Source organism: Dreissena polymorpha, chromosome 14, assembly GCF_020536995.1.
Source record: "Dreissena polymorpha isolate Duluth1 chromosome 14, UMN_Dpol_1.0, whole genome shotgun sequence".
NCBI lineage: Eukaryota > Metazoa > Mollusca > Bivalvia > Myida > Dreissenidae > Dreissena > Dreissena polymorpha.
In genome coordinates this window covers 5734513-5757920 of record NC_068368.1, presented here as the reverse complement: position 1 = coordinate 5757920, position 23408 = coordinate 5734513, and the positions used below count along the sequence as shown (strand labels likewise).

The 23408-nt window shown below is 36.9% G+C and overlaps 1 protein-coding gene across 2 annotated transcripts; it reads right to left on the bottom strand.

Annotated features, from left to right (window-relative positions):
- Window positions 1–135: 135 nt before the first annotated feature.
- Window positions 136–22201, bottom strand: LOC127857650 (uncharacterized). Of its 2 annotated transcripts, none has more exons than XM_052394225.1 (14): window positions 22156–22201; window positions 21288–21409; window positions 20446–20579; window positions 19113–19223; window positions 16564–16751; window positions 15191–16003; window positions 14400–14519; window positions 11885–12007; window positions 8290–8541; window positions 6779–6862; window positions 4755–5227; window positions 4006–4101; window positions 2952–3101; window positions 136–873 (listed from the first exon to the last, which is right to left on the bottom strand). In XM_052394225.1, exons 1-14 carry the CDS (start codon window positions 22181–22183, stop codon window positions 202–204), a joined length of 3366 nt encoding a protein of 1121 aa, XP_052250185.1. In that variant the 5' UTR covers window positions 22184–22201; the 3' UTR covers window positions 136–201. The 2 variants fall into 2 exon arrangements, with proteins under 2 accessions (XP_052250185.1, XP_052250186.1); XM_052394226.1 differs by having other exon boundaries at window positions 14400–14516.
- Window positions 22202–23408: the final 1207 nt, after the last annotated feature.

The following is a 23408-nucleotide window of genomic DNA, read 5'->3' as shown; positions in this document are numbered from 1 at the left end:
AATACACTTTTAAAACATTCTATGACAATTAAAAAGGGTGTGTTAAACTAACTAAATCAGACTCACTGATAATCACTGGTCACTGTAATTAACAGATCAAACATGAGAAATAAATGGAAAAACATAATTTAGGGGTCTATTTTGAATGATATTTATTGAAAAACAAAACTACTAAGCATGTTTACAATTTTTATGAAGCAATTAACTGTCCAAATTTTGCATTATAAACATTAAATGTTCATTTATTATTGCACCCAGTTCTTGTGTGATCCCCATCAGCAAGCAGAACTTGTCTCTTTCTGCAACGATCCCACGCGGAGAGGCCATCACATCAGAAAGTGTCTTGTGTACTTGGGAGATCTTCTGAAACAATGAGGTTTCCAATGGTAACGGCATCACTTTGCACCATTTCGTGAAATTCTTCAACCAGTGGTAATAATCCCGGTCTGTGAAATCTGGATCGGAGATGAACTTGATTCCCTCTGCAACTGTCATGTCTTCTGAACGATCTCTTGAATGTGGATTTACTTGACCGTCAAAAGTAGAATTCTCGTTATCTGAGTCAACGTTACATTCATGGTCAGTTTCTTGTAGGTTGGTTAGATCATTTGTTTGTTCCTGAAACTGATTATCAAGGTTTGCATCCATAACACCTGCCTGGCCAGGATTCGAAGTTTGATCATCGACGCCTTGGGCGTCTTCGGGTGCCCCATAATTTGAGTCTGGCATTGTCACTTGCTGATAGTGGGTCTCTGTGGTTACTGTTGTACAGTCTATGGTGTTCCCTTCACCATTTTCGAACGTGTTCTCAAGGGAATGGTTGCTGTCTGTGGTTTCCATGGAATCCACAATAACATCCGTAGCTCCGGTGGTCTGGAAAAAAGATCCTGCATGTTTAACATCAATAATATTTGGAATACAGAGTTGAGTTAGTGAGAAAACTGCCACCTGGAACATATGTGTGTTGGACTTACAACAATTTATCAATTTGAGATATTAAAGGTACCTAATTTTGCTTTTCTTAACATGGTTTAGTGCCTAATCTTAAACAAGTAACATTCTGAATTAAAAAACAAGAAACCGTCTGAGACGGGTGATGCTTCCCAAAGGTTTTTTTGTCACAATATTGCACTATATATTCAGATAAAAGGAAACATCTTGAGGGGCATAACTTTAGACAAAATAATATGATGGATGGTTTAGCAACTTAAAAATTTCAAAGGGCATAACTCTCTAAATAAATCATCTAACCAGAACCCACTAATAACATGCGCATCTCCTCAAGGTAGTTAAGCTTCCCATAAAGCTTCATTGAAGTTCAGTCAGTAGTTGGAGAGAAATAGCCCAGACAAGAATTGCACTATATGTACAGTTTATAGAAAATTTCAAAGGGCCATAACTCTGTGAAAAATCATCCGACCATAACCGACTAATTATATGCACATCTGCTGTTGGTAGTGAAGCTTCCCATAAAGTTTCATTGAATTCCCATGATAAGTTGCTGAGAAATAGCTAGGACAAGAATTGCACGATATGTACAATGAAAAATTTCAAAGGGACATAACTCTGTGAAAAATCATCCGACCAGAACCGGCTAATAATATGCACATCTCCTCTTGGTATTGAAGTTTCCCATAAAGTTTAATTGAATTCCGGTCATTAGTTGCTGAGAAATAGCCCGGACAAGAATTGCACTATATGTACAGTTAATGGAAAATTTCAAAGGGCCATTACCCTGTGAAAAATCATCCTACCAGAACTGGCTGATAATATGCACATCTCCTCTAGGTAGTGAAGCTTCCCATAAAGTTTAATTGAATTCCGGTCATTAGTTGCTGAGAAATAGCCCGGACAAGAATTGCACTATATGTACAGTTAATGGAAAATTTCAAAGGGCCATTACTCTGTGAAAAATCATCCTACCAGAACCCGCTTATGATATGCACATCTCCTCTTGGTAGTGAAGCTTCCCATAGTTTAATTGAATTCCAGTCATTAGTTGCTGAGAAATAGCCCGGACAAGAATTGCACTTTATGTACATTTAATGGAAAATTTCAAAGGGCCATAACTCTGTGAAAAATCATCCGACCAGAACTGGCTGATAATATGCACATCTCCTCTTGGTAGTGAAGCTTCCCATAAAGTTTAATTGAATTCCGGTCATTAGTTGCTCAGAAATAGCCGGGACAAAAATTGTGCACGGATGGACAGACACACGGACGGACAGACGAAGGGGCGACTGTATGCTCCCCCCCCAAATTTTTTGAGGAGCATAAAAATACGTCATAAACACCTATGCCCCGACAAGACATGTATTGAAAAGAAAATGCCACTATATTCTAAAAAACAATTCTATATTCTTAATAATTGAACAATATCCACCAAGCAGTTAAAGAGAAGCTGAAAAAATAAATGTAAGGTCACAGTCTTCTACAGTGGAAACACAGAAATAATATATGCCCTATAGTGGAAAAAACTGGTAAAGGGTCATTATTTAAAAAAAACGTGGTTCAGCCAAATTCCGTTCTTTACAAACATCTAAAAATTTTAGGTCATTGAACTTTGGAAGTTTTAGCAATAACCACCCAGTAGGTAAAAAAGTTGAAACAAAGGCATTTGGAAATTCATACATACAGCTGGATGGACAAGTGCAATTCTTTATTTCCCCCACTATGTGGGTACATTATAATTTCAAGCTTAATTTAACAAGTTACCACCGCACCCTTCAGGATGTGGACCTGAATATTTATTTTAATCTCTATGTTTTCCAACATTTAACTAGACTGGACATTTTTGGAAATGGCCCACTTATGCTCTTTGTTATTTCACTTATCACTGTATTGTCAAAGTCGTTTATGTTATATATGTACTATGTCAAGAAATTCATTAGAACTCTTCAGCTCAAAATAACCCATCAGCAATCTAGATTAAGTGCAATGTAGCCTGTTACCTCCAGCTCCTCTGTGGTGGACAGATGAGATGTGATGTATCCCAGCTTGATGGTTTCGCCCTCCTCTGTCATACCCTCGCTGCAGGGAACCAATAGCTGACGCTGGTCCCCATTCTCATCAACCTCGTATATAACCCTGTACGCTGTCTCCTTAAACATACAATTAATTATTTTTAATATTTTCCAACCCTATCAGTTAATTAAAGAATCAATTACATAATTATACACTGTTCCTGTATTTGATTATAAGTATTTTTGAAAATATATAACCAACCCTATGAATGAAATTAAAAATCAGGTAAAACAAAAGATTGCCAAGCAATATGGTCCCCTACCGGTGAAAATGAAATGACGTGCATAATCTCCATATTGCCATCTATCCATGTTTCAAGTTTCATGAAAATATTAAGAACTTACTGACTGACACAGTGACAGACAGACAGGCCAAAAACAATATACCCCCCATTTTTCGATCCAGGGGCATAAAAACAATTATGCTATCGCATATTTGAATGGGTTACATATTTTTTAATCCTAATAACTGGTAAATCCATTCATATAAAATAGCTTAACAAGTTAGGAACTTCCTAAGATTAACGAAATAAGAGCACCGCATAACGGGTGCCACGCTCGGCTGCGGGTGCAGTTTTGAATAAATGAAAGCTTGTCAGATTTTTTATTTTATTTTTTGATTTTTTTAGAGGTCACAGTGACCTTGACCTTTGACCTAGTGACCCAAAAATGGGTCTGGCATGTAGAACTCATCAAGGTGCAGCTACATATGAAGTTTCAAAGTTGTAGGTTGAAGCACTTTGATTTAAAAGCTAATGTTCAAAACCTTGACAAAATGTTAAGGTTTTAGCACGACGTAGATGACAATGGACACAACACGACGAGCTGGCTATGACAATACCTTGGTTTTCTCCGAAATTAGCCAAGCTAAAAACCTGTCTAAACCAAGTGTCGTCTTCAATTTGTTAGGGAACAGATATTAAAGCGTAATAGAATATATAATATAGATGACACTATAACTGCAAGGCTTACTTTTACTTACTGGTGCAACCCCAAGGTGATGAGCAATGTCCATTCCTGAACTGTGGGACACTGCGATGTATGTGTGGCCATTTCCTGAATCAGGAATCTCAACTCCCTGTGAATGAGGAAGGTAAAAATGAACATGACACTGCAGCATTAAAGTATACCATTGCTTTGTGTAAAGAGGGACCAAAAAAGTGGTATTTGTATTGGAAACGTTTCAATGGAAGAAACATACCAAAATAGAAGTTCGTATAATGCATGAGTGGATTGGAAAATACTGTTAAAATATTTATAAAAAAAACACATGAACAATTCAACCAAACGGTAAATAAAGCTAAATATTTATTAGCTTTATAATAAAAAACCACTAAAACTGTAAATGTTTTTGCATACATGTTATGAATTTTATAATTATTTTATATTACTAGTATATATGGTAATGAATTCCAATAGATGAACCAACACTTTTATTTTTTTTACCTTTGACCTTGAAGGATGACCTTGACCTTTCGCCACTCAAAATGTGCAGCTTCATGAGATACACATGCATGCCAAATATCGAGTTGCTATCTTCAATATTGCAAAAGTTATGGCAAATGTTAAAGTTTTCGGACGGACGCACAGACTGACAGACAGACTGACTGACAGACAGTTAAACTGCTATATGCCACCCTACTGGCAAAAATGATAAAGCAGTTAATGCCTACCCACAAAAAATCTCACAAATACACACTTCAGTAGAAAGTAATCCAGGCACACACATACCTGCAGCTCTATAGGGACCTCTATGACATTCACTTCACCCTCCCTCTCTGATTGGTCAATACTGGTCACATGACCTGACTCTGTCTCAGACTGGTTTCCAGACAGCTGAAACACGCTGTCCACCTCAATATAACCCTGAGTGGAGGAACCAGTCTTTTTGTTGAGATTATTAATAATGGACACTATCCTCTGCTGACTGATGTTGGACTGATCGCCGATCTGTATCAAGCCGGGACCAAATTCAACTGACTTAAAGTCCCGCAGATTGTCGACTTTTAACATGAACTCAGTTGCGTTGGGATCACGGTGTTTTCTCAAGAGGTGGGACCTAAGCTGACCTGCTCGTTTGAAGGTGTCGTTGCAATAGCTGCAGGTGAACCTCTTATTGTTCTCGTGCTCCTTTTCATGTCGGCTCTTGCTTGAGACATCGCTGAACCTGGCGTTGCACTTGGAACACTTGTAAGGCTTTTCACCTGAAATCAATAACCCTTTACCACTTAGATACGTATTTTTATGCATTTGTTGTTCTTTAGAAAGTAACATTTAATTAAATACCTTTCTTACTAGATTCCAATTTGTATGGCTTCATTTCCAACCCTTAGATACTGATGAGCAGCAAACAGCATAACACCTGAACAGACTGCAAGTTGCTCACAGGCTGTTCTGGTTTTATGGTGGTTGTAAAAGGTGGAGCTGGGATTCGCAACAAAATGTTTAAACTCCTCCCGGCTTTTGTTATTCGATTCCTTTCATCTGTGGTCAAACTTTTTAAATTGATTAATTTCCTTTTATCCTTAGTCACACATTGTTTACAGAATATTTTCCTTTCATCCTAGGTCAAAAATAAGTTCATAGGATATGTCTAAACTTTTAAGTCACACACTCTTGCTGATTTGCAATGTCTCAAGGTTTATACATTGTTGATATTAAGGGTTGTTTCACACTCACATTGCCACCAGTATATTCCATAAATTCTTTATAACAGGGCTAACAAATGCTCTGTGATAATACTTTATATACATTTTGAAAGAAGTACATGAACAATTACTGGACTTGAGTTAGCAATAAAGGTGCTTCCTTAAACTGAAACATTTACATAGCAATGTCTCTAGATATATATAACAAGAAACCTTCGAAGACGGGTGATGCTCCCCAAAGGTTTTTTTTGTCACAATATTGCACTATATATTCAGATAAAAGGAAACGTCTTGAGGGCACAGTAGTTGGGGGGGACAATAATTTTTTTATAGAAAATTTCAAAGGGCCATGACTCTGTGAAAAATCATCGGACCAGAACCCACTGATAATATGCACATCTCCTCTTGGTAGTGAAGCTTCCCATAAAGTTTCATTGAATTCCGGTCATTAGTTGCTGAGAAATAGCCCGGACAAAAATAAATTTTGGGGGAGCATAAAAAGATTTTGTATAGACGGTGTGTGGGTGCAAAGATTGTTTCTAGTAAGACTAAATATGGCAATTATCCATTATTTTTACAAACATTAAAAAATACATCTAAGAGAATTGTTCGATAATGTCCAACCTTTTTAAACCATTTTCCACTCAGAAGCAAAGTGAAAATGACTATATGCAACCAGCATAAAACAAAAACAGCCTGCGAGTGACTCACAGTCTGTTTAGGTTTAATGTTGTTTTCTGCTTATCAGTATATAAGGCTTGAAAATGAAGGCTTTAAACAAGTAAGAAAGAAAGGTCAAAATTGTATTAGATTTTTTAAGGGACTACAAACACCTCAAAGTGAGTATCTGAGTTGTGAACGGTTAACCCTTACCACCTTAGATAGGTATTTTTACGCATTTGTAGTCCTTAAGAAAGTTACATTTAATTAAATACCTTGCTTACTAAATTAAAGTTTTTAAGGCTTCATTTCCATCCCTTAGATACTGATGAGCAGCAAACAGCATAAAACCTGAACAGACTGCGAGTTTGATGGTGGTTGCAAAAGCCATTTTCACTTTTCTTCTTATGGGGTAAACGGTTCAAGGAGGCAAGACTTTATTGGTACCTGTATGCGTTGTCTGGTGTCGTTTCACGTCTGATTGATGTGCAAACCTCTTGCCACACTGCACGCACTGGTAAGGCTTCTCCCCTGGAAAGGGCAGATAACTTATGGAGGATGCGTTCTGGGAAATCTGGGCTTCATGCAAGAGCCTAATGTGTCATGCAGTCAGCACAGGCTAATAAGGGATGACACAGGCTAATCAGGGATGACACAGGCTAATCAGGGATGACACAGGCTAATCAGGGATGACACAGGCTAATCAGGGATGACACAGGCTAATCAGGGATGACACAGGCTAATCAGGGATGACACTTTTCCCCTGGACTGGATTTTTGTTAAGAAGAAATTTTAATACTTTTTTATAAAAGAGTAAATGGTTTTCCCTGATTAGGCTGTGCCACCAGCACAGGCTAATCTGAGACAACACTTTATGAAAATGCATTTACCCCAGTTTTCTCAGAACGCGCTCATATAAGTATTCACTTTATTCTGTGATAATTCGTTTAAGGTAACGTTTTACATACAAACAAGAGGGCCTGAAAGGTCTAAAGTCGCTCACCTGAGATACAAAGGAACTGACCTGTTTTGTGCAGCTAAATATATCATTAGAACAAATGTTCTGACCAAGTCATGAAGATCTGACAATAAATGTGGCCTCTAGAGTGTAAACAAGTCAAATGTTGACGCTGCACAACGCACAACCAACAAAAGGCAATCACAAAAGATTGCTTAAAATGGCTAGCATGCTTGAAAGACAGTTTTTGGTTTACCGTCTGTAACATACTAACATAACCACTCAAGCAACGTACTTAATTATCTCAAAAACAGTAAGCACTGATTCTGCCAGAGAAAACTTTGTTTATTTGATTGGGTGTTTTGCCGTTTTAAACAGTATATCAGTCATATTACGTCAGTCGGTTAACTAAATAACATTTTTCCTAGACCAGCAGGTTTACCAATACATGCCAGTAACTGAAAAGTTTTCAGACAACTTTTTTGAATTCGGCGAGAGTAAGTGGCAACAAATTTTTAAAGCCCAGAGGGAACCCTGGAAAACTGCTCTAACTGAATCATAGGTTGGTGCAGAAAGACTGTAGTAGAAGGGATTTCCTGACCGACCCCTACATAAGTTAGAGCTTGGATTGAGCCTGCTTTCCTCAGATTTGTTTATAATGCGCTCTGTAAAATGAGCCAGCAAGCTTGGCTACCTGGGAAACAGATTTGAGATCGTCCATAACATTAACTTCACGTATAGGCTTTTGAGGCAATCAAGTTGAAATGAACCAGGTTACATTACACCTTTGCATGCTGGGAAATTTGTTGTCTGCTAAAATGTCGTCTGCTTAATTTCTAAAATTAGCATTTTCTTCAATATTTTTTCAAAGAATACTTTAAGAATGGCAAACAGTTTGGATCCTGATGAGACGCCACGTTCTGTGGCGTCTCATCTGGATCCAAACTGTTTGCAAAAGGCCTTCAAAATTCGGTTCCAGCACTGAAAGAGTTACACCAACCTGTGTGAATCTTCATATGGGACCGCAGATACGAGGTCTGCTGGAACTGTCGCCCACACGCAGTACATCGATATGGTAGGGCGGTGGTGTGCGTCAGCAGGTGGCGACGGAAACTCGAGACATGGCGGAAGCGGCGCACGCAGTGCGGGCACTGATGCATTTTCTCGTCAAAGTGAAGCGTGCGGTGCTCTATAAGTGCCACGTTGCTGGAGAAACAGCGTTCACAGATGTCACATTGGAAAGGCTTGATACCTGAAAAAGACATCCTACATGTTAGTTTTACCATACGAAAATATGAAACCAAAATAGACTGGCGCTGAAGTGCCAGAAATACAGCCTCATCAGCATATCTTTTATATGCCAGACAAGAAAAGCCCCAAACAAAAGTTCAGCATATAATTACAAAGTACAAATACAGTACAATTATTCAAGCAGGAGTTATGATTCTTGATTTGCAATTGCGGTCTACCCCAGCTTCCCACTTATGAAGTTTCGTGTTGACGCCTCTTATATTTTTTTAGCATGACAATAAACAAAGAGATATAACTGTGTAATAATCAAAGCAGGAATTAAGGTCCTTTCAATTAGATCTATAAACCTATGGAGCAAGTTGCTACCTTAATATTAATCTATTGTTAGCAACGATGAATTAGACCATGATCCAACAAGTACCGAATGCAATTTTTAGCTAGACGTGCATATCATGTACCATCACTCGAATTTTATAACAGCCCCCCAATTAAAACTTATGTTACTGAGCAGAAAACAGTTTTTTTTTAAGGAACATTGAATTAGACCTCAATCTAACAAGTATCGAATGCAATCTGAAGCCAGACCTAGATCTCAGGTACTATAAGGCAAATTTCACAACAGGGCCCCCATGACAACTTAAGATATTGAAAAAGTTATTCCAAGTTTGGTAAACATGTAAGTTTTTAACACAGCATATCTCCATCAAAGATCAATGTATTGAAAAGAAACCATTCATTCTATTTAAAGAAACAGTAAACTTTACCTTAACCAGCCTGGCCGCAAATTAAGGTTTATCCTTAGTCTGCATTTAAGCACCCTACATAACAAATCAGTGCAATATCTCTATTTTTAGTAATAGTGACCTTGAACTTACTGGCCGCAAATGCAATCCCAGGATAGGTCTTCATGAAAGATACATACACTTACAATGTCATAGTAACTCGCCCTTGAGTTGGACAGGTTAGCGGTATAAGTTTATAATAAAAAGCTTTGTGACCAAAGCCGAAACTCAGCTTGTGCAGGCTTTAACTATCATATCATATGAATCTATTTTACAAATAATGAATTGATTCCCAGCTTATATTCATTAAAAAATAGTTGAATAACAATACCCATTAGTCGGACACTTTCGCTATTAACATGGACACAGATTTGTGTTCAGCATTTATTTGGTTTTCCATTCCCTAGATTTATAAAAATGCAAATTGCACAGTAACAGCCATGTGTTGATTTTATAAGTTTATTCTTTTGTCAACATGATGATGAAAATAAGTTATAACAAGAGCTGTCTCCATAGGATGGCATATGCCCCCAATAAACGCTTTGATAGAAGTTATTGAAATGCACTAAGTGACCCCGTGACCTAGTTTTAGACCCGGCATGACCCATATTCAAACTTGACCTAGATATTGTCTAGATACAACTTCTGACCAAGTTTGGTAGAGATCAGATGAAAACTATTTGAATTAGAGAGCAGACACGAAAAGTGTGACAGACTGACAGACGGACAGTGCAAAAACTATATACCCCCTTTTCTTCGAAAGGGGGCATAAAAAAAGAGGAAAAATTACATGGTCTCTTGTAGTGTCTATCAGACCTTTACAACAGCGGAACCATTTGTAGCGCTGGGGGTGACAAAGAAAAGTACAGACATAAAAAGATAAAACATTGTGTGATTCTTGTTGTTTGTGAGCTATGGGATTCTTTATAGATTGAGTCATGTTAATTGGAATGAATATGTTGTTAATTCTCATCGCTATGCCTCTGCCATTACATAAACTCAGGTTTGCCATAAGGGAGAATTGCGTTCGCCTGAAGGGCTATTTGAGTTGTAATTAATTTTTTATTGTAATACCTATACAATAGAGCATACCACTGAAAATTACCTTTCATTATTATAGAATAAGGTTATGTTTTCAATATAAACTCATGTGTGAATGCTGTCAAATGTATCTGACCAAAATACTGATGGTATAAAGATAATCGATAATTGAAAATTCTGAATTTTCCATCACCAGAAGTAATTAAAACTTAAACAAATCCAAATTCATCGTGAGATAATACTTGATAACATTTCATTTCAAAATTTTATTTATTTTAAGTATAAAGGGTAAATTGTTCGTTATCACATCACAAATCACGCTAAACAAAACTGATCTTTGAAAACTACAAAGATAAGAATGTCCGACTTAAGGGCAAAATCGACTGGAGGGCAAGTTACCCTACCCCCATCCAAACTGAATTATTAAGCACAAGTCATTTTTCCTTTTGAAAAACAGTGACATTGACTGTACACAATGTGCCCAAAATACAATCACAATGTAGGGCTGCTATACCAAATGTTTCATTCTATTCGTCAATTCAAACTCAAGTCATTGACCACCAACAACCTATTTGCTGTTTTACGATCTTCAGTAACAGTGACCTTGACCTCAATATGACTGGCCCTTAAAAAAATGCCAAGCCAGGTTTTTATGTAATTTACCTACACACACAATTTCAGAGCAAATATCTCCACCCAAACTCAAGTTAATGAGTCTTAACTGTTTTTCTGTGTTCAGTAACAATGACCTTGAAGTAGCATGACCCAAATACAATCCTAAGTTATTGACCACAACCACCTGTTTGACTCTGCCCACCATCCAAACATCCAGCCATACCCACATCTAATCTAACAAGAACTATTAACTGTGTTGATAATCTGATTAAATATTTACAAAAGCCAATAATTGTATAATAAAGAAAAAAGTGGCATGGCTCTTGAACACTGTACTTTTCTCTGTGCGATCTTTCTAGCTATGTAGTGTCAAGTTGATACATCTTTCAGATATGCACCAAACAAATAACCCTCTTAATGATGCGGTGGTGTAGTGAATGAGATGTTCGCCTAGCAATCGGAAGTTCGTGGGTTTGCTCCCTACTCGGGGAGTGTTCTCATTATCTCCTCCCTTCATAGACACCAAGTACTGGTTCTTCCCAGGAAATGGACTCAACAGTGTCCATATTTTCTTATAATAGGCCTTCCTGTAATAGTCAGCAATTGACTGTAGGAAGTACGAAGTACAAGTCCTGACAAACAACCTGATTCCAGTATACACCAACTTCTTTAAGCAGGTGAATGATAAAAATTACAATAACATTTAGCAGAGGCATGATAATTTCTTCAATACAAGCATGAAATGTGTGTGTATTACCTAGAGTAATGGCCCTTACCTTTGTGTACCAGCTGATAGCCATACCTTTGTGTACCAGCTGATGGTCTTCCCATTGCGTATCGGCTAATGGCCTTACATTTGTATACCAGCTGATGGCCTTACCTATGTGTACCAGCTGATGGCCTTACCTTTGTGTACCAGCTGATGACGTCTCAGACTCTCATTGGAGCTGAAAGATTTGCCACAGTTGTCCAAGGTACAGGCAAACATCTTCACATTGAGATGGGTCTTGAGATGCATGCGAAGATTTCCTGTCATAAGAAACAACCGACGATGCAACTTATTTCTTAAATGACAGTAGTGACTCATTCAATAATCTTATAGAATCGCTAACCCTTTATGGAATGGCATCAGGCCTTAAACTAAACAAAAGTAAATGCACTGTGCTACGAGTAGGTAAATTTAAACAAAGTAATATTCATCTTAAAAAAGAAATGAAAATCAACAAGACATCAGATGAAGCAACAACGTTAGGAATAACATTTACAAACAATGAAAACAAAAACAAATCTAAAAAACATATTGCCTAAATTACAAAAATTTAAAAATTGTTTAAAATCATAGCAGCATCGTAAACCTACATTAATCTGAAAAAACACCGTGTTGAAAACGTTTGCACTTCCTAAATTAATTTATACACTAACAGTTCTCTCAAACCCACCAAATGATATTATTGAAGATATAAAATCAGAAATATTCAATTTCATATGGGACGGTAAACCTGATAAAATTAAGCGAACTCAATTAATTCAATCAGTAGAATATGGAGGTATCAGACTAACGGATATAGATTCATTCCTGAATGCAATGAAATGCAGTTGGGTTAAAAGATATTTAGATAATACCAATACGAGTAAATGGAAATTATTCTACCAGAAAATTCTTTAAAATATGGTGACTCCTTACTTTTTGAATTTAACATCGACAATAATATCTGAGATGAAATTTCAACCAAAAACATATTTCTATCGAATGTTCTATCGGCATGGTGTAAAGTTACTCATAATTTAGAAACAAAAACAAACAGTAAAATCATACTATGGAATAATAAAGACATAACTACTTACAATAAAACGTTTTTCTATAAACATTGGTTCGAACGAAACATAAAATATTTAGATTAATTGTACGACTACAGAATAAACGACTTCTATTCTTTTGATAACTTATGCTGCATATTCGGAATACCAACAAAGACATTCCTGGTGTACTTCGTATTGATCAAAAGTATACCCATACATATTAAAGCTGCTACCAATACAAATAACACACCATGTACTAAAAAAACATTCGTAGAAAACATAATTGCAAAACAAAACAAACAAAATATTTTACACACTCCAAATTAAAAACCCTGCCGAAATCTCTAAAGCTCAAACTAAATGGCAAAACCTTCTAGGAGTAAAAGAATTTAATTGGAAACAAATATTTGTCATGCCATATAATTCAACTACTGATAGCACACTGAGAAATTTGCAATATAAATACATCCAGAGAATCATAGCTACAAATAAATATCTCTTTAAGTGCAACCTATCCAACACAAACCTATGTGATATGTGTAGTGAACATATTGAAACAATAGAACATCTTTTCTGGGAGTGTAAACATATTCAATCTCTATGGAATCAATTGACAACCTTTCTAGAGAAACAACAATTAAATGTTAAACTATCTCTTTTAAACATCAGTTTAGGGGTAAATACCTTCAAAATACAAGAGATTAATAACGCTGTGAATTACATAATTATATTAATGAAATATTTTATATTCAGCATGAAATACAGAAAACAAATACCCACAACGAACTGTTTTATCAATTATTTAAAACTGAAGATCCAAATTGAAAAAGAAATAGCCCTAAACAATGATACACTTCATATATTTGAACAAAAGTGGAAACACATTAAACGTTCATAAACAAGTCCAGTATGCTCTCTACACTCTTTATGCTAATCATCCTTATTCATAACTATTCTGTTTGTTTTTTCCTTTCTTCTTTTCTTTTCTATAAACCCTTTTTTTAATCTAAAGGAAATCACAAAAGTAAACAAAAATATATATATTAGCATATCTTGTATAACTTGTCTGAACATTATTGCTGCTACATAGTGTTACTTTGTTTTTATGATCATATACATGTATACATTGTATGTCTTGTATTGAATAAAAAGAAAAAAAAAGAAACATTTTAAAATAAACTAGGCGGGTATTTTATTAAGTTAGTATGATTTTATAGTAATTGTGAGCTCCGGTCTTCCTTCTGCTGAAAACATCCACACGGTTCTAGCAGACAATTTTTTCGATTTACCTGTTCTTGTAACTGTTCACCAGTTCTTTTCATAAAATACTTCACAAACCATTCCTTTTGGGGAAAAAGCTTAAAAACAGAATAACACATTAAAAACAAGTACAAGTCTCATTAATCATATACCATTATTTCTACAGTTATTCCTGCTGTAAGACAACTGATATTTGTACAAGTGTGAAGTCTTGTCCTAGATAAGCCTGTCAAGGAGACTAATACTGAAAAAGAAACTAAAGCAGCAGTCCACTCCGGCTAATCCAGGATGACACTTAATGCGGATGCATTGATCCTGGTTTTCCCACGATACTCTTCCTGAATACCCTACTCTGACTCACCTTTCACCTTGAAGACCTTGTCACAGTCAGGACACTTGAAGTCTGCCCCCCAGTCTGGGCCCCTGGGTCGGCCCCTCCCCCTCTTGATGGGCGTGACCTCCTCTTCAGGATTGAGACCTTCTTGTGTATCAAGGAAACATATATTGTTATTACAATTAACATTTAATAAGCATATCAAGTTCATAATATATCAAAACATGACTTTCAAAGTTTAAAATGATTTTTTAAGTTTTAAAGATTTACATTCTTTAATTAAATTGAATTCTGATAATTAGTTTAAATTATAACAAGACAAATTATACAATGCTTGTAAAACCATAATCAGGACCTGTATGGATACTTTACTGTATATGACAGCTGGGTGGCAGTCTAAAAATAATCCACATACTTAACCCTTTACCACGCAGATACCTATTTTCTCGCATTTGTAGTCCCTTAGAAAGTTAAATTTAATTTAAGACCTTTCTTACTAGATTCAAGTTTTAAAGGCTTAATTTCCAACCCTTAGATTCTGATGAGCAGCAAACAACATTAAACCTGAACAGACTGCGAGTTACTCGCAGGCTGTTCTAGTTTTATGCTGTTTGCACATAGCCATTTTCACTTTGCTTCTAAGTGGGAATGGGTTAATTGTATAATACAGCTGTGTGGCAGTCTAAAAATAATCCACATGCTTAAAAGTTCAGACATTTAATACGTACCTCTGTAGCACAAGTACAATATGTAATATTAATTAAAAGAAAACTACATTTGAGATTATTAAAGTCAAACATAAAAGCTACCACTACTACCTAATTCCAGTAATTTCTGTGACCTGGGGGTGATAACTTCACCGCCACTATGTTTGCCTGCAGATTTATTGACATCCACTTTGACATCTGTCTCCTCACTTGGATCCCTCTCATCATTGTCTGTCTGCTGTTCTTGTGCATCTTCCATACTGTCCATTTTGTGTTGAGGAGATTTCTGCCCCTCATTTGTTGGTGCCTTTATTTCCTGACCACCAGTTTTCCCAGACTTACGCCCCATTTCTCTACTCCCCTCTCCTTTCTGTTCATGACCCTCAAATTCTTCTCTTTTTAAATTGTGACCCTTAACTTTTCCCTTTTCCTGCCTTCGGTCCTCATTTTCTCCTTTTGTCTGCGCTTGACCCTGATTATTCAGTTTGTTCAACCCCTGACTTTCATTTGCCCCTCTATCTGATGAGTCACCCCCATTCCCCTCTTCCTCTGAGTCCTGCCCTTCATTTGCCCCTTCCTGCTTTTTATTCACCCATCCCAGGCCCCCATTCTCCCCTCTCTGCCCTTTATTACCCCGTCCTAGGCCCCCATTCTTCCCTCTTTGCCCTTTGTTTTCCCTTTCCTGCTCTTTATTCCCCCGTACCAGGCCCACATTCTCCCCTTCCTGCTCTTTATTCCCCCCTCCCAGGCCCCCATTTCCCCCTCCCTCAGGCCCCTGTGCCCTCCTCCGGTCAGCGTCCTCCCTGGCTTCCCTCAGGGCCTGCTGGTACTTCATCTCTAGGATGGTCTCCAGCTCGGGGTCAGGCTGCAGGTAGACTGCATTCTCTTGCTCTGTGATCATCGCCTTCTTGCTAGGTCTCCCCACTGTAACATCCAATCAATTATGAAAGGTTTAGGGTTGGGTTTACAGTCTGATATTGAAAGTCATCATCAGCCAACTTCCACATAAACAAACCGGATCACTGGAATAAAAGTAGTCCGTCTACATACAGCGCAGTATTGGCCTTTCTCCCTCACAGCTAACTATTTATAGTCTTGGGTGTGATTAATTTTGCTGTGGCCTGGGTGGGATTTGAACTAGGGATTTTCCAATTCCTAGACCGGCATACTATCACTAGAAAAATATATCTGTACGCTACCAGTTCATCCTTGGCTTTAAAATATTTACACGTATATGAAATTATGACTACAATGTAATACACAGGAACATGATTTGTAAAATTGGAAAGACAGTACATTCTCAACTGGCCCCTTCAAAAGAACAAATATCATCACTGAAAAAGAAGTTCATCATACCTATCAGTGACAGAAAATTCCATATTTTCCATCTTTTACTGACATTTTTTACAATACCAATAAACTTCATTTGAAACACAACAAAAATCATGATGTAATCTTCAGTGAGAAGACACTTAAGTATTCACCTTTTCTAGTGTTGACATGTTTGAATTCTTTCGTAGTTTCCAAGCTACCATTTTCCAACACATCTTCGTGTTCACCAGATTTGGTCACTGGCAGTTTCTGTGTTCTCGGTCGCTTTGGGCGTGCCAGGTACTCGTGCGGGTCAAAATCAGAGTCACTGGTCTCAGGATCAGACGTGTTCTTGTAATCTCTGTTTTAAAGATAGCTACATTTGAAGTAAATCCATAACAAGGGACAAAATTGTCACAAAACCAGGTTTTCATTGTGAAAAAAAATCTGATTAAGGGAGACAACTCAAACTGAACTTTTGAAATGAACAAACAAAATTAACCCCCTTTGTAAGTTTGTTTCAAAATAAATCTATTTTAAGATGTGGTGACCTTGACATTGGAGATATTGACGTGATTCTTTCGTGCGACACACCGTCCCATGATGGTGAACAAATGTGCCAAATAATTGTAAAATCTCACAATGAATGACATAGTTATGGCCCAAACAAGCTCATTTATTGCCAATTTTGACCTTTGAACTCAAAGTGTGACCTTGGAGATATCGACGTAATTATTTCGCGCGACACACCGTCCAATGATGGTGAACAAATGTGCCAAATGATTTTAAAATATGACAATGAACGACATAGTTATGGCCCGGACAAGCTTGTTCCGCCCGCCCGCCAGCCCGCCAGCCAGCCCGCCCGCATTCGCCAATCTAATAACCAGTTTTTTCCTTCGGAAAACCTGGTTAAAAAAGGTGGAATTTGTTATTTAAAATATTATCATGCAATAAGTAATATAATTGGAAATTAAATTAAATGGTACATTCAAAAATGAGGCTAAAATAAGACATAAATCAACACAATTATTCAATTCAATCTGCAAACGTCTATTATAAAGTTGACAGTAATGCTGAATGGGTCAAGTTCCCCCCGGGTACTACTTTCCCGTACCCGGGTACTTTGAAGTATACATCACCGTACACCGATTTTCAAATGATACTTTTGGGTACCCCAGTATACTTACAGGTACCCCATCTTTCCTAAAATAAAAAATAAATTGTACCCCAAATTTGTTTCTTACCCAAAATTTTTGTACACACATTTTTTCGTGCCCAAAATTTTTTGTACCCACTTTTTTTTCCACAGTAACCCACTCCATGGCCAGTTCTTACCAAAGCATTCTTAGACAAATAAGTAATAGCAGAACAATACTTAATTTCTAAAAGGCTTTCACAAATACACAGGCAACTGTGATTTGTCTTGAAACTGTAAATCATATTTACATGTACAGACTAACTTTCAAATGGGTAAAGCAGTAACCTTGAGTAAGTAATCAGTTTTGATTCATTTAATAAAAATAATTGATAATTATGCCTGTATTGATTGGACACCAGCTGTATGTTTCCCTCAAACATGATATTTTACTATGAAAGCCATTTTTATCTGTAAAGTGGTCCAGACACATTAATTTGAGGTCAAAAAATTCCCAATTAAAATCTATCAGAATTGCCCTGTGACATCAAAGCCTCTATTTTGGGTATATTAAGCAGACACAAAATCTTATTGTGGTATCAGCCTATGATATGATAAATACGTCCTCTGTGAAATTACAAGTTTTGAACAATTATTGCTCATTAATTAATTGATTATTAGTTCTTGACAAGGCAATATGCTTTTCGTGTTTGTTTTTTTATTTGAATGATGATAATATCAGCTGACCAGCTTTTTAAAAAGTGGTCAACTGTCTTTTAAAGCAAACCTATTTAATCCTCTGTCTTCAATATTCACATAAATATTTCAAATAGGCTCGAAAAGTATCAAATTTAACAATTATATTTTCACTTTCTCAACTACATACATCATTGCCAAATTCATACTAGCTCAAAGTTTCATTAGCCCAATAGTTTCTGGTTAAAGTAAAAACTGTGTTAAGTCTTATCTTAAAATCATTGGTTACCAGAACTCAATAGTGCCACTGTCTTAACCCTTTCAGTGCGGGAACAGAATTGTAAAGGCCTTTGCAAACAGTTTGGATCCAGATGAGACGCCACAAAACGTGGCGTCTCATCTGGATCCAAACTGTTTGCTATTCTGATAATATTCTTTGAAAAAAAATGAAGAAAATGCTTATTTTACAAATTCAGCAGACGACATTTAAGCAGACGACAAATTTCCCAGCATGCAAAAGGTTAACCCTTTTCCCCTTCAGAATCAAAGTGAAAATGGCTAAATGCAACCAGCATAAGAGACTTGCAGGCTGTTAGGGGCTCATAAGTCTCTTAAGGCTGGTTTTGAAGCCCATAAAACTTGAAAATAGTAAGAAAGGTCTTAACCCTTTCTTAAGACCTTAAGAATACGCGTATATTGAATTCTTTAATATATTAAGAAAGGTCTTTAACATAATGTGACATTCTAAAGTAATGAAACCTGGTCCAAATGCGTATTTGAGCAGTAAATAAATGTCATGACTGTTGACAACTAGAAGTGCACTTCAGAAATAATCAACAAATGTTTTCTAGACAATGTGATCTTTTGTAAGTTAGTTCTATGTCCAACCTGAATTTGGCTGGAATGAATCTCCTGCGGGCAGGCAATCGACCCGACCGTCGTTCAATCTCGTAGTCATTGGCCTGTACAGACGTATCAACATACACCCTTGCTTCATTCCTGACATAAAGGTATTCATTACAAACACTTGATCGCAAACAATTCAATGAGTTTCAAAAGCAATGGAAAAAGTTGTCATACATATTAAACTAATTTGATAACAAGTTGCACTTTATTATAGTCTGTGTTAAAAGATTACTGTTTTATGTAGTGCAATTACATAAGTAACCTTTTGTTAAGATTAATCCTTTCCCACTCAGAAGCAAAGTGAAAATGGTTATGTGCAAACAGCATACAACCAGAACAGCCTGCGAGTAACTCCCTGTCTGTTCAGGTTTCTGTTCTGTTCAGGCTGTTTCCTACTCATCAGTATCTAAGGGTTGGAAATGAAGCCTTTAAAACTTGAATCTAGAATGAGAGGTCTTTCATTTAATGTAACTTTCTAGGGGACTACAAATGTGTCAAAATACTACTATATAGTTTAATATCTAAATGGGAAAGGGTTAAATATAACATTTTAGTGGCTAGCACGAGTACAAGTTATAAATATTATTCCAGGCATCAAAGGCGTACTAAAAGAAGGTGCCAGGATAAACAAATGCCCCACCCCCTCATCACTCAAACGGATTTCTAATACTTTTCTGTCTTAACTAATTAAGTTAATTGACATTGTACACAATACGATGAGTTTGATAAAATATATGAAATTTGGTGTGATTTTTAATAATGAATAGTTGCGTAAGGTAAAATATCGTGCCTCTCACAAACCAGCATCCTGTATCTGCGCCTTATCACCATTCCAACAATATTCATTTATTCATTATGCATATATTTTGGAGAAAACATCATTTGTTAAAATTTAGAGAGTCATAATAGTTGCTTAATTGAGTATACTATATGGCCATTATAAAACAAAAATTGTTTTTCTGCACTTTCATAACAATTAGTTACCCACATATGTATTACATATAATACATATTAATTTAGACCAGGCCAATTCATCCAGAAACATGCAGATATAGTGAAACATTGTTTCTTAACCCTTTACAACTTAGTTACGTATTTTGACGCATGTGTAGCCCTTTAGAAAGTTACATCTAATTAAATAACTTTCTTACTTAATTCTAGTTTCAAAGGCTTCATTTTTAACCCTTAGATACTGATGAGCAGCAAACATTATAAAACCTGAACAGACTGCGAGTTACTCGCAGGCTGTTCTGGTTTTATGCTGGTTGCAAAAGCCATTTTCACTATGCTCCTTATGGGGGAAGGGTCAATATACCTTGTAAGTGTCCCTGTGTTGTCTTCTATGTAGTAGATAATCTGCTGTGTCTGGTTGTCACCGTCAATGTGGGTTGCCTCCCCTGATGCTGCGATTGAGGACAGGAAACGAGACAGCTGCTCTGACTCTATAACCTGAAAGTGGAAGTTTTAAAATAGTATATTTAACCCTTTACCACTCAGATATGCACTTGGACAAGTTTGTAGTCTCTAATAAAATCAAATAAAATTTAAGACCTTTCTTGCTTGATTTGAGTTTTAAAGCCTTTCCAACCCTATGAGCAGCAAACAGCATAAAACCTAAACAGACTACAGGTAACTCACAGGCTGTTGTTGTTGGTTTTATGCTGGTTGCATACAGCCATTTTTACTCTGTTTGTGAGTGGTAAAGTGTTAACTAAATTTTTAAGTAAAATTGGTAAATTGAATGAAATGGCAATTCAAGTTTTTTTGACGATATTAGTGATAAACCCTTCCATGTTACCGGTTTGTTGTGATGTATATTAAGTAACAAAACAGATAACAGAAAAAATCTAGAGTAGGAAGGGAAATTTTTTAGTGGAATATCTTACCAAGGGAACTTAAACAGCATTTTTATTTTTTTCAAGCATTTTATCATTGAAGATTTTATTTATTTTAATTTTACAATGTTCACAAATAATTGCTTATGTGTTCTCAGGAGGAATACAGCAGCCACTGAAACAAAAGCTCAACCAACTGAACAAACCCTGGCAGCTGGTTATGATGTTTCATGGTCCCAGGTCAATGAGGTCATTGCTAGAGGAGACCCTGCAAACCGGGTGACTGGTCCTTATTCATGCACTATTCTTTGCTGAGCCATACCTGTGAAGTGATGGGGGCCTGTATCTCCTGTAGCTCTGTGATAGCCTGGGCAACAATCTGAGCCTCCAGAAGCTCACTGTCCACTACTTTCTCACCTTCTCGTGCCACATTAGCATTGTCGCCTGCAATATAACACATTTTTAAACAACCTATCTATCTATCTAATTTTACTGCCAAGTGCCCTTCGAGCATTATAGACAGATGGACAATATCAAGTCCGTTTCCTGGGAAGAACCAGTACTTGGTGTCTATGGAGGAGATAATGAGAACGCTTCCTGAGTAGGGAGCGAACCCACAAACTCCTGATTGCTAGGCGGACACCTCATCCACTACACCACTGCGATCCTGATCAGGATAACATATTTAATTATTAATATGATAATGACAGAATTAACAAATATAAATTAAACAATTTTTAAAAACGTCCAAATGTAAGAGATACTTCAGTAATTCAACTAACTCTGGAGACAGTGCTGTATTAAACTATTATCGATATAATTGAGCTCTCACTATCAGTAGATGATCCTCAGCAACTGCCTCACTTTCTAAATCGAGTATGAATATTTTATGACAAACTTCTGACTGACAGTGTGTGTTTTGTGGTTGATACACAGTGTACGAAATAATGAAAAACGTAAGACCCCTATCATGCTGTATTAAGAATGAAGCGAAGGCGTGAACCTGTCAACATTATTATTCCGTCGAGGATATGATGGGCCTAAAGCCTCTCAGGCCCTGCTGAGAATATCTATAAAGAATCTGAATAATTTTATTAAATATTTATGACGTTCTTGATGATTGTGTAAAATTTTAGTCAGCATTGAACAATATAAGATATGAATAATTCAGCCTTTTCCAAATAAGTAACCTTCTCCAATGCTGCAAGCGGCCGCCATTTTTTCGAACGACCCGGATGAATATTATTGGACGGAAAGAAACAGGTTACCTTCCAGTCTTCACGGAAGTCCATCGCTGATGCATGCTAGGGCTTCGTGCAGTTTGTGCATTTCATTAACAACAAAAAATACATATATATTGAAGGGCTAATGGTATCTTCAAAATATTGCATTAAGACCATATTAAGGCGTATTGAATGTTAGACCCAGAAGTAGACCGGACTATCATTAATGAGAAATCGAAGTCGTGCATAGTATTGATGTTATTTTTGCCAACAGTATGAATTGTATGAACATAACCAGCTCCAGACTTGGGTGTCGCCGATGGGTATCTACTCGACGATGTATCGGAATGTGCAATGATAATAATACATTTGATATTAATCTATTTTTCCAAAATGACAAAACACCTAGCTATTCTCGTGGTGCTGGTGTTATCTCTATTTGCGCATTAAAAACTGAACACTGCACGCCAATACGTGAACAGACCCACTATTCAACATTCGTAATCGGCTCGCTCCCGTCCTGTTTAACCTTTTCCCTTAGAAGAGAATTTTAACAAAAATTAAATGAACAACACGCGTCTATCTTCATCGGTGTAAGACCTATCACCATCTTGAGATTCCTCATCGTCTTCCCCCCCCCCCAAAAAAAGGTCAGAGCGGTCATTTTAGACTTCATTTTTTTAAGTGTTGCGTTGTTCCTTTTTAATCAATTGAACTGGTGGCCTATTTCGTTAACATGTATTTGCAAAATTAACGTTTATGTACGATGAAAGATGTCTGCCTATGGCGAGATGTGTGTTATTGAGAATCCATATAAAAGTCTGAAATATCTTGGTTAACGTAAAAAAGGCCGACCCACATAATATATGTATATGGGGCAGCCCAGATGGGACCCATATGGAGCCCGGATGCACTCCCAATCTGGGTCCCATGTTGGCAGCCCACATGGGACCCAAATAGGTACCTATATGGGCAGCCCTTTTACTAAATATGGGCTACATACGGGCAGCCCTTGTACTCAATATGGGCTACATACAGGCAGCCCTTGTACTCAATATGGGCTACATACGGGCAGCATTGTATTCAACATGGGTCCCACACGTACACAGAGCCTGTACAATTTTGGACAAAGCATGACTAGATGCATTAATGGAAATTCAGGTTATGTTAGAAATAATATGTAGGCTGCAAACATGAAATACTGTGTGTTCCAATTGAAC